The following is a 16,322-nucleotide window of genomic DNA, read 5'->3' on the forward strand; positions in this document are numbered from 1 at the left end:
ACCTTTTATGGTACAACAAATGATTTTCAGGATCACATTTTAGCTAAGGTATCTACTCATTCGCTTAAGCCCCAAATAGGAAGTTCTGATCTACTGCCAGCAAAATCTGGAATCACAAGTGCCCCACACAAATGCACTGACTGCTTACCCCCAAACAGCTGAACGTCCCCCAAATGCTAAGCTTCCTGGTCTTAGGGGTCCTTGGACAGGGAACCTCAGACAGAACGGACAGCGTCCACCAGAGGGTGCTGTGGGGGCAAATTTGTGCTGGGAGCGGAGCTTGACGAGTGACCCTCAGCGCCAGGTAGGCGTTTTGAGAAATCTTCAGCCGTTCTTGTGTTTCCTTCCCACCCATTTGGGCCATAGCCGCCCCTCCCCCGTAGGTGGTTCCCCCATAATTATTAGCCACTTTGAGAGACTTAAAGGGTGCTTGCTTTGTAAAACGCGTTGCTTCGGTTCGTGGTACCCCGTGCCTCAGGCCACCGGCCCGCGGGGGCTGTGTGGGTGGGGGCCTCCAGGGCGTCAGCAGCTGGGCGCCGCAGGGGCCGCGAAGGGGTTAAGCCGGCGGGGGGGGGGGAGGGGGAGGGGGCGCGGGCCGCGCCTGCGCTCTGCCGCCCTCCATTGTCTCCACGGCGGCGAGGAGCGCCGGCGAGCGCAGCCCGGGACCCAGCAGGGCGGCGCGGCTGGCGGGGTCGGTGGCGGCTGCTGCGAGAGCGCGACGCGACGCGACCGCGGTTCCCCGAGCTCGGCCTGGCCGCCGAGCGCTGCAGCTCGCCCGAGGCCTGAAGGGTCCGGGCCGCCGTCCAGGGTCGTGGCGTCCTGAGGTGGGGGACGCGCCCGGCGCCCCCAGCCCTCCTCCGCTTCCTCCTGTCGGGCGGGCGGCCTCCTTCGGCGCCTCCTCGCGCTCGCTGGCCGCCTCCCTCCTTCCTTCCCTGCGGCTCCCCCGGCTTTCGGGAGCCCGGGGGCGGCCTGTGGCGCGCCGAGCTCGCGCCGGACTGCGCCTCTTTGGACCTTGAAGGGAAACATGCGTTTGGCTTGGATCGTTTTAAATTCTTAGTTTGGGATCCCCGCCCGCCTTCCTCTTCCGCCCCGCGGGTTTTCTTTTCTTTTTTCCCCCCTTTTTCCTCTCCCGGTCTCCTTTTTGACTCCCTCCCCCTTTATGCTCGCCCAGCCCTCCACTCGCTGCTGAGAAGTGGGGGAGGGTCTCGGCCTCCAGGTTCCCGCCCCACCGGGGCCCGGGCGAGTATGGGGGGCAAGCAGAGCACGGCGGCCCGCTCCCGGGGCCCCTTCCCGGGGGTCTCCACCGATGACAGCGCCGTGCCCCCGCCGGGAGGGGCGCCCCACTTTGGGCACTACCGGGCGGGCGGTGGAGCCATGGGGCTGCGCAGCCGCTCGGTCAGCTCCGTGGCGGGCATGGGCATGGACCCCAGCACGGCCGGAGGGGTACCCTTTGGCCTCTACACCCCCGCCTCCCGGGGGACCGGCGACTCCGAGAGGGCGCCGGGCGGCGGAGGGTCCGCGTCTGAGTCCACCTATGCCCATGGCAATGGTTACCAGGAGACGGGCGGCGGTCACCATAGAGACGGGATGCTGTACCTGGGCTCCCGAGCCTCGCTGGCGGATGCTCTACCTCTGCACATCGCACCCAGGTGGTTCAGCTCGCACAGTGGTGAGTCCGCGGGTGCTGGAGGCCTCGTGGGGGTGGAGTGCGAGGGAGGGCGCACTGGGGCGCTCAACACCTTGGCGCGCGTGCGAAGGTTTGGATGTGGAGTGCACGACCTGGATCTGTCTGCCTTCCCTGGGTTTCCCAAGTCAAGGGGAGATAGGGATACAGACCCTCCAGAAAAGAGGCTTTCTGCGAGGCTGTGGAGCCCGGCGGTTTAAGACTTCAGGCTTTGGTTCACTTGTGGAGAGTGAAAGCCATGCCTATTGAAGTCCCACTTATTGGCATCCCCATCATCAGAGAAGAAATCGGGCCTGGCTTAAAGCAGGTCGCGGCCTCGGTGCTTCCTTTCTGTCACTGCAGCATTGTGCCTACCTCACCTTTACAGAGAGATCCAGTTTGACCAAGCGGTGTCTCCCAAACAAAGAGTGTGAAAAGAAATAAAACTGGGGGCAAGTGGTGGTTGGATTAGGGCTCTCACTCTTGCAGGGAGAGAGGGGTGCTCAGTTTTGCCACCCTGCTGGAGAGATGTTTGACTTGTTTAAAATGGAGCAGCCAGCAGGCTGCTGGCATAGACAGGTGTGGCCTGCTGATGGAGGGCCCAGCCAGGGAGCCTCCTTCCAAGGCTTCGCAGGACTGGGGTTCTGGTCGCCCGTGCTGCATGCCTTAGGCTTGGCTCAATGACTCTAACATCCCTCCATCTTTTTTCTTCCCCTTCATGCTAAGAGCTTGGTCTTCCTGGTAATTGGTATCGTTTTGTGACAGAGAGGTGGGATTTTATTGCCAGGCTGTTGGTACATGACAGGAGAGGAGGAGGATTCAAAGAATCTGGATGAATTCATGTTGTGAACTTCTGGTGACAGGCCAGCAAAAAGCTGGAGGAGGATTTCCCAGGCTCTGCCTGGCAGGAGCTTCTGGAGGAAAACAGGTCTGTCTGCTCAGCTAACCTGAGAGGCCAGGTTAGGCTTCTAGAAAATTGGTCAAAAGGGGTGTGGGGCCACCATTTACTAATTGGCTTTTATTTCTGGAAATAGTCTGGATTTTTTTCAATTCTATAAACTTTTAATTTGTGAAATAATTTTTTTTTTTTTTGCAGGGAGGGGAATAGTGACTGATTTCAGGTAACACTTGAAAGTGGCTTTTGATTTGCTGGGATGGTATTTTAATCCCTAAACAAGCCTCTAGATATCATTGGAGATTCTCTGACCTGCACCAGACTCTGCCCTGAGTGAGATACAAGGCATGACTACCTTTGGCTCTTTTAGACATTTGATCAGCTTTAGGCATCTTGAAATTAATAATCTTTCTTATAAAATTTGGTCCAGAAAGAGTCAGCTAAATTTGTGAGATGATTGCGGTTAAGTTTTTTAAAAAACTGCCATTAGTATCTGATTTTAAACTGAAAAGCACTATGAGAAGGTTCTCTAAAATCGCAGAATTTTGTGTTGCAAGACAAATGTAATCTTACAGAGGCTTGTCTAGAGAAGGAGTTTCCGGTTTGCTAAAATTTCTTGCCTGTCTCTTACTAGAAACTTCTTTTTTCTTATTCCACCACCAGGCTTCATGCTGGAGTTGTGAGCTTACAAATTGATTCCAAAATTTCAGATTCCACAACCGTGAAACCATAGTTTAATTTTTTTTTTTCTTCATCCAATTGTGGTGAGGGTAGGGAGTGTGCTGTTAAGGTAACAGGTGAGTGATTGGAGAAATTAACAGGAGGGAGCCAATAGCCCTTAATAGCCACTGAATCATGGGAATACAGGAAAAGTTGGAGCATATTAATCCCTTAAGGGATTAATATTAAAGTATGTGTTGGGGTCTGCTATTATTATTTTGGGCAATAACATTCTTTACAGGACCATCCTGTCCTTTTGCAATACATTAAGCATACTTGGCCCTGTCTACTAAATGCCCCTACAAATTTCCAAATGCTCTTGGTGGGGGAGGGGGAATACCACCTTGATTGAGAACTACTGCTTTAAGAATTCATTCTTTCATTCAATTAAAGTAATTAGTTTTTCCTGTGCAGTTCATTTGAGATGAACTTTCATATTTCTCCTCTTCTGCAGTGGTGTTTCTATCTACCTTTCCGGAACAGGCCAAGGGATCTTCCTCTCAGAACATCCCTTTCCTCTCTTGTTCATTGCTGTAAAAAGAGAAAGTTACTTCCGTTTTAGAGCCTGTGAATAAGGTCTGAGCAGCTTTTGCCCTTGTGTCGTGAAAGTAGAAGGATAAGCTTAGATTTTGGTGCACAATTAACTAGATGCCTGGAAGTCGATGCCGTGCTCTTGCTTATGTTTTCCACGTGCTTTGGAACTCTTCATGGGCACAGAAAATAGTTGTCAGTGAAATAAGGGGGGGGGAATTCAGGGTGCAGGAGGCGTCCTTAAAGGGAGTGAGCTGATGTATCAGGAGGTGGAATCCAGGGGTCCCAGCTCCTCCTCTGAGTTTCTGTGACCTTGGGCGAGTCGCATCTCTCTTGAGCCTCATCTTTGTTGTTTTAAAAATAGATGTGTAATTCTCGGCAGCCAGCCTGTAAAAGTTGTTTCCCAAATCCTGTGAAGATACACAGCAGTCACATTTGTCTTCTCTTGGTTCTTACACTTTCTTGGCCTGTGACCCTCACACGTCCTATTCCCTATGCCTGGAATGTTTTTCCTTTAATTCTGTACATGGACAGCACTTTCTGGTCCTTTAGGGTTCAACTTAAATTTCTCTTCAGAGCCCACTCTTAAAACTTGGCTCCCTCCTGTTAATCTCTCCAGTCACTCTCCTGTTACCTTAATAGCACTTATACTTCGTAAGTATCTTATTTATGTTTACTTTTTCTGTTTAGTTTGAATAAATTTTAAGCTCCGTGAGAGCAGGATTGTGCCTGGTGATCACTATTGTAACTCTTGCATTGTGTGTGCCTGGCACAAATACTTGTTGAGTGAATACATTTGAGTGTCTTGTGTCCATCGTCTCATTTAATCATAATTATAACTCTATGAGGTAAGACTTTTTATTCTCATTTTACAGGTGAGAAAACAGGTTTAGAGGGGAGATTAAGGAACCCACACAGGTCAGATAGCTAATAGGTGATGGAGCTGGGATTGGCAAGCGTCAGAACCTGGGTTCTTAATCATTACAGTCTGCTACCTCTCATCCTAAAACAAAAGGAAGCTGGTAGGGTCCTGGAAATTGCACTTGCCTGAGTCAGAGGACTAGGCTCATCTCCTAGTTGGGCTACTAATTAACTACCTGATTTGTGGCCTTGGGCAAATGAGTCATTTAGCTTCAGAGTCACTTTTTTTTTTCCTCCACCTATGTGATGGATATAATTCCTGTTCTGCTTACCCTGCTGGCTCTCCTGAGTGTTTAGAAAAGCCAAATAACGTACAACTGGAAACTGGTGTTCCTATAGGGATACTTTTCCTCTAGTTCTCTGCCTTCTCTCATTTCAGAATTTGCTGGGCAGAGAGATTCAGAACTGTGAACTGTTTCCCCAAAATGGAAGGTAGTGCTCTCTACTGAAATCTGACCTAGTGCATTGATGGTCTGTTCATAATAATGAATGCCATTGAGAAAAACTGCTTTATAGGATCAGAGTTAGAGAGTCCCTTTCTACATTAAAATGTAAGTTTTTGCTGTAAGGTGTTTAACTCCTAATAGTGTCCTTTGTATCTCAGAACATGGATTTCTAGATGGGGGAAAAACAGAGGATCCACCATGTTGGAAGGAAGAGGGTTGCCTGTTTTCTGGCTCCTACTATAAAATGGCTGGTCATTGAGGGTTTCACTCCAATCGTTAGTCATATGTGTGTATACACATGCATATTCAGAAAAATCTAAACTGTTCTCTTGTCACCAAGCCATCAACTGGGGTGAATAGAATGTGACTTTTCTGAAGTCTTTAAACATGCTAGCAGGATATCTCATAGGTTCTTTTTTGCTGTCACTCTAGGGTTCTCAAGTGATTTAATTTTCTCTATTCTTAAATAATTAGGGAGAATTGCCAACTCCATTGGAGTGGATCAGAAAGCCTCTTTGTACCTCACCATAGGTGTACTAGAGGTAATGGTCCTTTACATGGTTTCTGGAGAAGGAAAAGCATTCTGTGATCTCCACAGAGCATGATGGGTCCCCTGCCCTGCAAAAATTCTATTCTTAATGAAGATTTTTTCCCCCCGTCTTCCACCCCCATCACTCCCATTCTGGTTCAAGCCGTTGTTCCTCAGTCTAGTCGTGCAGGACACAGCTCCCTGGCCCATGATGGTATTAGGAGCCTTGTGTTCCCCTCCAGCAGTCGGTCACCAGTAATCGGTCGGCCGCTCATGGCGGCTCATGCTGGTCACATGGTAGCCCGTGGCAGCACACAGCAGCCCAAGGCAGCACTCAGCAGCCCGCAGCAGCTATGCCAACCACTGCTATGCCAACCGCCGGCTGCTCACGGCAGCCCAGCTCCAGGGAGAGCTATTGTTCACAATCTTAGCTGTAGAGAGCACAGCACACTGGCTCATGTGGGAATCGAACCCGTGACCTAGGTGTTAGGAGCATGGTGCTCCAACCACCTGAGCCACCCGGCAGGCCCAAGATTTTTTTTTTTTTTAAGCAGAGTTTTTAGTTCTCTAGCCATGAGGACTTATTTTCTATAAAATAAAAAAGTTCCCCTGAAGAGAAGGTAGTTTCTTGAAGGTCATAGCTAGCTCCTCCTCATTTGGGTTTGAAAAGTGTTGCAAGAAACGGTGGTTTCACTCTTAAAAGTGTTTGTTTTATGGGATGTATACATTTTGCTACTAAACAAAGACACACCCCAAATATATCACAAGGAATACTCTAAGCCAGGCCATTCTTAACCAAAGAAATGCAACACCCCAAATATGTCACAAGGAATACTCTAAGCCAGGCCACTCTTAACCAAAGAAATGCAATTCTAGTTCCTTTTGGGAAAGGGAACATGCTTTATATTTTACAAATGGGATATTCAGCGCAAGCCTATCGGGCACTGATATTTTAGTAAACCCAATTCTAGAACTAAACTTCAATTTTGATAGTTTCGAAATTGGAAAAACCTTCAAAGGGAAGTGATGATAATTTAAATGGGTCCTGTTTCTATTAAATAGGGGTGTTTTTAATGACAGTGGGTTACTGAGGGTGGTACTGGAATCTTGAACTTAACCCAGAACCTAAATCTTAAACGCAGTCTTTTAGAATGATGCTTGAGTATAAATTTCCATCTGTTTCTTTTTCAAGCTTTGTCGTGGTGTAATATGAATCAAAATGTGATTACTGGTGGGTACAGGCTTGAGTATGAGAAGGGACTTCATAGACCCAGCAGTTTTCAGTTCTGAATGTTATGTTCTCATAAGCCCACAGTTATATCCTTGAATCTAGCAGTTTGATTTTGATATGCTGAATGGATACGGGGTGAGTTGTGGGTATGAATTAATAAACTCAACAACAACCGTCAAGTATGAAGCAAAGAAGCACCAAGTTTAATCTTAAAGCAGTAGCTGGGATAGCTTCTAGACTATTGAGACTGTTTACCTTGAAAACTCCCAGGAGTTGTTAGAATCGAGATTACCACCTTCCTCTGTTGGGAATAAAGAGGAAGGGAAATTCACTGGGTCCCTGTAAATGCCGAGTTAGAAGAGGTGTTGTAAGAATTTATAGTGGACTCTTGGATCTACAATCAGGAGGCAAAGAGCTCTTCTGATTTCTTTGAAAGGTTCAAAAGGTTTTCAAACTTGACTCTGCCCAGTATTCTCTAGGGGATTGCAGTGCAGATGACTGACCCTCACTCCCAGAATTCAGTAGAGCTAAGAAGACCCAAGAATCTGAATTTGTAACAAATGATTCTGAAAATGTAGTCAGAATACCATCTATATCTGAATCTCAATTCTACCATGGATGTAGCTTGTCTCTCCCTACACAGAGAAAGAACTCAGAATGCCTTTTTGGTGCATTCATTAGCCTTATTTTTAATATTACTAAACCAGGCAGATATTTACTAAGCATTATCCATACAAATCTTTTCATTTGTTCCCAGAGGGTGGATTCACCCAGAATAGCATTCATTATTTGATGGTTTTCTTTTGCATGGAACTGTGCATTTGTCTCCTACAGGTAGGCCTAAGCCCGTCTGCATCGGTCCTGAGAATTGAAGTTGCTCCTCATTGTTAATTGTGGCAATGTCCCCTCTCCTTCTGTGCTTGTCTTCTCCCTCGTTTTTCTTCTAAGGCACAGCTGCCTTTGGCTGCTTTGCTATAGAAAGGCTTACTGGGTTATATCCTCTTTTATGTACCCCCAGTCAGTAGCTAGCATGAATCCAGATTTTAAATGGACAAAATACCTCTCTGCTTTTCTCTTACTGACCCACAAGTGTGAGACTGTATGTGTGTGGAGATCTGTACAGCTAAGACCTTCATTTATTCAACTGGTATTTATTAAGTGCATTGCTTTGTTCTTTCTGTAGACGTAAGAACATCCAAACCTGTAGAGAATTTTTATAAAAATTTATTTGAGCCAAACAGGATATGCCTGGAAGCAGGATCTCAACAGAGTGAGATAAATACAAGAAATGGCAGTTTGCAGCTCTTTTATTTATTTGGAATCAAGTAGGGAACTAATGACGATTAGAAGAAGATGGGAGAGAGCAAGGTGGGGATTGGATTACAGCATAGTTAACAAGACTATGTGCTCTCTTGAGGGTGGTTACCTTATTTTAAAGGTGTATTAATTTAGATGCACAGAAACAATGGATGGGGCTTGCTTAAGGCAAAGATAAACCTTTTATGAAAGAAGTTATACACCTGGGCATGACTACCCATCATGACCTGCTCAGTTAGGAATTTATGATCAGATCACCCCATGAGGTTACTTTCTATAGAACCCCTTTTTCATGTACATTACTGAGAATCGTTGCTTCCTCACCCCTTAAGAGTGAATATTGCAGCTTGTGGAAGATTTTACCTTCTTCATCAGACCCTCTATAGAATATAAACAATTTCAGAGTTTTGTCCAAGAGGCTGTTAAGTGGATATTTCCTCTCCACTCTTCACTCACACTATTCATTCTTTCAAAACCCCTAGTTCTGGGGTGGGGCAGGCAATCTTTTCTTTGTGGTTCCAGTTAAGTGCCTACTAAGAAATTCCTCATATGTCCTAATACAAGTGGTCTTCTCTTTTCTCAATGAGAATATCAAACAAAAAACTGTTCAAACTCTTCATGTGTATCTTTGACTTTATTATCTTTGTTATCCCTAGAGCCACTTTTCTTTTTGGTCACTGAGTACTGTTCCCCCTCCCCCTCTCCACAACTCTGGGACTCTGGTTCAAGCCCGTTTTTTCTCAGTCGAGTTGTGTAGGACACAGCTCCCTGGCCCAGGCCGGTATTAGGAGCCTTGCGCTATCCCCGCTGAGGCCATTGGTCGGCCGCTTGCCGGCTGCCGGCCACTCACGATGGCTGCTGACCACTCACACAGCAGCCCACGGTAGCTCACGCCAACCTCTGAGGGCTACTCACCCTGGCCCAGCTGCAGGGAGAGCTGTTGTTCACAATCTTAGCTGTAGAGGGCGGAGCTCATTGGCCCATGTGGGAATCGAACCAGCGACCTCTGCATTAGCACGGTGCTCCAACCACCTGAGCCATGGGGCCTGCCTTGAGCACTGTTTTCTAGAAGTATGATCCAGCACTTTTGTAATCTGTCTCCATAAAAGTTATCCCCAGCCACATATGCCCACAAGGAACTATAAGGAACAGTTTTCCTTGGTCTTGTAAGTGTATGTCTCTGAGCTCCACAACATTGACACTTTAGTGTGGTGTTAAGTAATTTTTAAAGCCTTGTTTATGATAGCCAACAGTGGTGACTGAAATGTTATTCCCTCTGGAATAATGATTAAGTCTGTATTATATTTGAGTATTTTTTGCTCAAAGTAAAGAACTGAAAGGAATGCTCCATGCTGAGAGACTTTATTCAGACTTTGGCTATAAGGTGATACCTTAATTTCTGAAGGATAATTTTTGAAGAGGCCTCAGCTTACATTTAGGGCTATGCAGTCAACTTGATCTTGGTGAATTAGACTTGTCATAGCATGGCTCCAAGTTGCTTGTTGGTAGTTCCTTTAGTTCTCAAAGTATAGGTAAATAAGCCATGCTTCACAAAGGGTTGTTCTGAAATTAGTCATCTCTGTACTGTACAGTATCTTTTAAGGTCAAAGTTAATTTGTTAGCATGTGGGACAAACTTAAATCTGGAGGAGTCACCCAGATGATCTGGGACAGAGGTAGGAGGAGAACCCAAGACCCCAGACCCCAGCTGGTTTGGTCATTTTACATGCATTTTTCAGCTCTTTGGAGATCTTTTCATTTGTTTCCCCGAAATAACCATTTTCCCTGGTGAGAAGGTGCTTTTCCATAGAAAGAGCTCTTAGGATTCTTTTATCCTGATGCCTGCCCAAGTACTCCGGGAATCCTACAAAGATTTGAGGGAGTCCTTGAGATTCCAACCTAAACCAGTAAAATACGATCTACCATAAATATAAATGAGCTTTCTGTAATTTTGTTCTATTAGATCAGTTACACTTTTAATGCTCTCTAAGGTATAATATCATCTAAGTCAGCTTTTTCAAAGTAACTTTTTTATAGCACTACTCCCTACTGAAACAAGCATCACCAAATACCCATGTATATCATATGTTATTAGATTTCCTTAATCCTGGTCAGATATGCCGAACATTCATGGCATTGCAGCCAGTTACCGTGGATAACTCTGGCAAGGCTAAGGCTTGTGATGAGGGCTGGCTTGCACACCAGCTGCTTTCCATCTTAATATCTCATGAGCCCAGTCTGGTTAGCTGTGTTTAATTGATCTATTTCCTGCCTCCCCTGTCAGCCCAGAGGCTACGTGCAACATAAAAGGACAGCAAATCTAAGCCTTTCCAGTATTTTGAAGTATAGGAATCTCCTATGAAGCGGCAGACCTTTGAGAAATAGTATGAGCTGTTCTATGTTTGCTGTAGCTTTGGAAAAACCTTTGGATTCTTCTACTGAAAATCTGTTTAAAAAAAAATCTTTTTAATGAAACAGTGTGAGTCACAAAACAGCCACTCCTTCTCATAATAGCATTTCTCACCAGGGGAATTTTTGGTAGCTGTTGGGGGAAGGATTTGAGTAGGTTGTGGATGATAAATCCCTCTGTGGAACATAACCAGAGGCTGCCATATCGGAACTCTGGTGCTTTCCATGCTGACAGGGAGCCCTGAATTCAAAGTGCAGGACCGCAGAATAGAAGGGGGAGGCCTGTGCTCAGTGAAGAGCATGACCAATGAGATTGGAGTTTCAACATTCAGACTCAATTCATTAAAACACCATTGTAGTGTAATAGGATCATAAAACCTGAGGCCTTGGGTCAGAGGGCCTGAGGTCATTTAGAGGAAAAGCATCATATTTCTGGATTAAGGGACGCCCCTGGACCTAATGATGAGAGCTTAAGAGTCATGAGTGTGCCTTCTTTTTCCATATTGTGAAATGGTGGCATGGCACTTGGCTCTGGCCATGGGACGACTTCACACCGAGAGGATTCATTCAAGGTCATTTTAGGTCTAATAAAGCACTTAGAATGACACCCAAGGAGAACACATCACCCAGTCAGTCTCTTTGTAGGATGGTGAAAAGGAAATGGCTAGAGATATTAAGAATTTAGAACAAGCCAAGCCAGGATTATGATATCAGCATTCAAAATACCTGTCCTCGACCTCTGCCCGCTCAAACCTGAGTTTGGACTGTTGCCAACTTCAGTGACTTACAGTTAGTTCTTCGTCCTCATGTCTGAACCACTGTCTTATGTAAGCTACAGATAGGAGAAAGTCTGAAAGGTTACTACACTGTTAAGATTTGCTTTCCTTTGGAAAGTCATAGCTGTCTCCACTGTGTGTTTTCCTGGCTTTGTACTTTCCTTCAAAGCCTCTTTACCAGTTCCAAGTCTCTTGAGCTCAATAAAGAGGAACAGGAAGTCAGCGTTTGATGCCTTAGAGCCTGCAATAACTAATAGAGAAAAGGATACAAGCACGGAAGTGTGTGTGTGGGGGGGAGAGGTTTCTGGGCCTTGAAGGTATCAGGCCTGTAGGATTATAGACATCCTTCAAAAATGGCTTTAACCAACTCTTTCAAACAAGGAAAAAGCCGTAGGAACTTTTCTTCTGAGAGGACTAATTTTCTTAGGTTATATAGCAGAGGCTCAACATTTTTAATTGAGGGCATAATTACAAAGTATCTGTTGCCTGAGGACTTCAAAATGCTTAAGGAAAAAGTGATTGTCACTTTTATAAAATAGCAGGAATTACTTCCCTGCCTCTTTCCCATTAGGGGCCTCAGGGTATGTCCTGTCACAGGATCCAGGCTGGAGCCTGACCTTTGCTTTTTCCTGTCTGTTCACTTTTACTAGTTGAACCCTAAAGTTTCAGTGCTGTGATTGCAAAATGGGAAAGTCATAGGGGTTTGTGCTATTTCAATTTTAGTTTCACTTGCATATTTCAGGAAATCAAATAGTGGTGTGACTCTGAATAGGAGCTCTGGTCTCTTGGAATCTTTTCAAAAAGTGAACTATTTCAGGCATTCAAAAGAGATAATGTACTTTATCTATCAAGCTGATTAATAAATAAAACATTATAGATGTAATTGTATGTACCCTGCCAATTTTCCTTTTCCAACTTCCCAAAGGTAACCTCTGCCCTGACTCCTGTTTATCATCCTATGTATGTTCATACTTTTACTTCATGTTACTATCCAAAACAGTATTCATTTAATTTATATAAACTTATCATAATGTCTCTATTCTTTCATGTCCCTATATGTATATACCTCAAAATGGATCTGTAAATCCATTGTACTACTTATTTATTTATTTATTTTAAAGATTTTATTGGGGAAGGGGAACCGGACTTTATTGGGGAGCAGTGTGTACTTCCAGGACTTTTTTCCAAGTCAAGTTGTTGTCCTTTCAGTCTTAGTTGTGGAGGGCGCAGCTCAGCTCCATCCCTTATGGGGCTCAAGGGATTGAACCGGCAACCTTGTGGTTGAGAGCCCACTGGCCCATGTGGGAATCGAACCAGCAGCCTCCGGAGTTAGGAGCGTGGAGCTCCAACCGCCTGAGCCACCGGGCCGGCCGTTGTACTACTTATTGGTCTGATGCATTCATTTTCACTGCTGTACGCCATTGTATGAATATACCACAACTGTCACCAATATGGAGCCCTTCTCTTATATTAAAGTTATTTTCAGTTGCTTTGAGAATTTTTTCTGTTCCTTTACATACTTGAATGAGGGTTTTTCTGGGGTATATCCTTAATCATGAAATAGCTGGGTCATGGGTTATATATATATATATCTTCAACTCCTAATTAAATATTGCCCAGTAGCTCGCCAATGTGCTTGTACCAGTTTATATTCCCCAAATAGCATATTTTCAGTTGTTCCACGTCCTTGCCAAAACTTGATATTGTCATAGTTTAATTTTGTCAAGCTTTGGTGGGTGTGAAATGGCATATCATTGTGATGTTATTTATATATTTGATGATATACTATTTATACATAATTAATACATTAATATTTTATGTGTGTGTGTGTATATATATGTATCCGGTTCAAGCCATTGTCTCTCAGTCTAGTTGTGTAGGACACAGCTCCCTGGCCCATGCTGGTATTAGGAGCCTTGCGCTCCCCCGGCTGAGGCCGTTGGTTGTCGGTCACCAGTTGTCAGTCGGCCGCTCACAGCAGCTCCTGGCAGCCCTCACCAGCTGCCAGCCACTCACCCTGGCTGCTGGCCGCTCACAGCAGTACATGGTAGCTCGAAGCAGCTCAGGCCGACCTCTGGCTGCTCAGGGCTGCCCAGCTCCAGGGAGAGGTGTTGTTCACAATCTTAGCTTCACAATCCTAGCTGTAGAGGGCGCAGCTCACTGGCTCATGTGGGAATCGAACTGGCGACCATGGCGTTAGGAGCACGGAGCTCTAACCACCTGAGCCACTGGGCCAGCCCCTAATGTTATATATTTAATCATGTTTCCTCTTCCATGAAATGCTTGTTCATGTCTTTTACCCATGTTTATATAATGGATGGTTCATCCTTACTAGTTTGTATGACTGTGTTTTTGTTTCGTTTTGTTTCCAGATAATTCTTTGTCATGTAACACAGATTTATTTCTCCCAGTTTGTGGATTATCTCTTTATTCTGTTTGTGATTTCTTTCTTTTTTTTTTTTAGTTTAAAGAGGGAATTTATTACAAGAATACAAAGATTCTTGTGGGGATTCCAATAGCTGTAATGGGTTAATAGCTAGAATCACACCTTTCTGAAAGACAGAGCATGTTGTAATCACAAACTTCCGGGTTTTGCAAGCTCACGAAGAGAATATCGTAGAGTGAATAAGGGACTAGAATGTGGATTCATTTCTGCATGCTTTCTGGTCCTGTATTCCTTTATGCTTGTCTCAAACTTGTCAAGCACATGTTGGCAGACATTCAGGAGCTCATTCAGGCCTCTCTGAAATGGTTCAATGGCTGGAAGAGCACCTCGAGTCTGAAGGCGTAAATGAATTTTACACTCTGAAGGATGGGTTGTAGTGTAACCACAAAATTCCACTTCCAGGTTCTTCATGATCATGTAATGAAGAGAATTTCCTAGGATATGGTTCTCCTCGTGTAATACAAATGCCACACAGTGTCTATCTGTTCCAGCTGCCTGGACATTTCCAGGGCTGTCTTCCTCTCGCCTTCAGCCATTGAGATCTTCAATCCGGATACTTTTCTACACACATATTTTTTATAAAAATGAGATCATACTGAATATGGTTTTGTAACTAGCTTCGTTTACTATTTCACAACTGCAACACTTCTAAAGCACTTCAAATTACATAGAACTATTAGCATTAGCCCCTTATTTTTCTGCCTCCACATATTCTATCAGTGAATATTTAATTTATTGCCTCCAGTTTCTCCCTATTCCATTTGACCATCCACATGGCTACAGGGGGATCTCCTTAAAACACAAACTTAAATGTTTGCTAAAATGTTCTTTTGGTAGAATCCAAAGAAAGGATAGAATTAGAATAGGATGGCATGCTAGAGGATGAAAAGGGAGTTGAAAGGCATAGAAAAACACAGATTATTATAAAAATAGAGACTACAGATGATCACGCGCAGGCCCAACTACAGCTTCCATTTGCAGGAGCTACGGAAACTAGAACGGAAAGGCTGAGAAGAGGCAAGCAAGCAGGAGGGAGGCAGAACTCAGTGCACAGAGTGGCTTTATTAGCAGTCTGCACGGGTGGGACTTGGGCCAGTTACAGGGCCTTAGGCCTGACTGAACACACCAATACCATTACTCGGGGACAGTGGCCTGGTGCGTGATTTCACACGTTAGCTTGATTCACTCTTGCTGTTCTAAGCCAGCGATGGACAACTTAACTCTAGTCCCACAACTAATCTTGCCTCCTGGGTGTCTAGTGCCTGAACATCTCAATTCAAACTCATCGTGTCTCCTCTCCTTTTTTCCCAATCAGGGCCCCTTCTTCTGCCCAGGCGCCCACTTCTCTCTCATCCCTTGCCCTCCCAGTTAGGCCCTTGATGCCAGGCCGGACTGCAGAGGCTCAGGCCCCTGCCTGCCGTGGGCCCCTCAGCTACCGCCTCCGGTGCAGGGCGCAGGGCGCAGCCCGCTCCTCCCGCCCGCTTGCCCGCCTCCTCAGCCATTTACCTCTCCAGCTCCTGGTCTTCCATCGCTGGGGAGGCTTCTGGGATCCTCAGGTGGTGCTGGCGGACCAGAGGCTCTGCCCCATCCGCGAAATGTGCGAGCGAAACAGGCAGGATGGGACTCTGGTCTTTTATAGTTAGCGATTTTAATGCAATTGACTATTCCCGTATTTTCCCTTAGGACCTGTATATTTTGTGTGTCTTAAGGAAGATTTTCTTTCCCTGAGGTTATAAAGATATAATCTTATGTTTTCTTCTAAAAGTTTTTAAATTTGGCCTTTCATTTTTAAGTCCTTAATCCTTGGAGAATTAAATTGTTTGAATGGGGTAAGATAAGGGTATATTTTCCCCTTTTTTGTATGAATAACCAGCTCTCCTAGCAACAAGTGAGGAATGATAGGTCTTTTCCTACTGATTTGCAGAGCCATTTCTATCATATATTAAGTTTCCTTCCAGGCATGGATTTGTTCCTGGGCTTTTTGTTCTGTTCCGTTGGTCAATTTGTCTATCCTTTTGCAAATACTTTCTTAATTACTGTAGTTTTTGTCTTACTGTGTGGTAGGGCAAATCCTTTCATCTTGTTATGTATCCTTTTTCAAAGTTCTGTTGTCTAAATGACGCTTTCTAGAGGACAAATAAAGGAATCCAGATAGAATCAACAAAATGAAGTACAAAGTACCAGGAACTGCTCTGTTTATAGCTGGTATTCTTAATGATGGGACATCTGACAAACTGACCCTAATGGGCAGTTTCAAATTTTCCCCCCTACTATATTGCACAAACAATAACATTTCCCTATGTCTTTGTATTGCAAACAGCAAAATAAACAGTTCGGTACGTTAACAGACAACAACAATAAAAACAACAAAACTGGTTAGCTATTTTTGGCACTTTCTGCTTCCAGATAAATTTTAGAAACAGCTTTGTCAACTTCTGT

The 16,322-nt window shown here is 45.0% G+C and overlaps 1 protein-coding gene and 1 pseudogene across 3 annotated transcripts in view; one reads left to right on the top strand and one right to left on the bottom strand.

Annotated features, from left to right (window-relative positions):
* Positions 1 to 898: 898 nt before the first annotated feature.
* ZNRF1 (zinc and ring finger 1) overlaps positions 899 to 16,322 on the top strand; it is a 92,846-nt gene continuing 77,422 nt past the window's right edge. The window contains exon 1 of one of the 2 annotated variants that reach the window (XM_081030559.1): positions 899 to 1,669. In XM_081030559.1, coding sequence (XP_080886685.1) covers positions 1,246 to 1,669 — 424 coding nt within the window. In that variant the 5' untranslated portion in view covers positions 899 to 1,245. The remainder of the gene's footprint in view (positions 1,670 to 16,322) is intronic. The other variant, XM_081030558.1, reaches the window with a different exon arrangement.
* LOC308489798 (DNA-directed RNA polymerases I and III subunit RPAC2-like) lies at positions 14,071 to 15,403 on the bottom strand (annotated as a pseudogene). The gene is made up of 2 exons: positions 15,390 to 15,403; positions 14,071 to 14,444 (listed from the first exon to the last, which is right to left on the bottom strand). The product of its transcript is annotated as a DNA-directed RNA polymerases I and III subunit RPAC2-like (transcript).

The sequence above is a fragment of the Rhinolophus hipposideros genome, assembly GCF_964194185.1.
Source record: "Rhinolophus hipposideros genome assembly, chromosome: 21".
Classification (NCBI taxonomy): Eukaryota; Metazoa; Chordata; class Mammalia; order Chiroptera; family Rhinolophidae; genus Rhinolophus; species Rhinolophus hipposideros.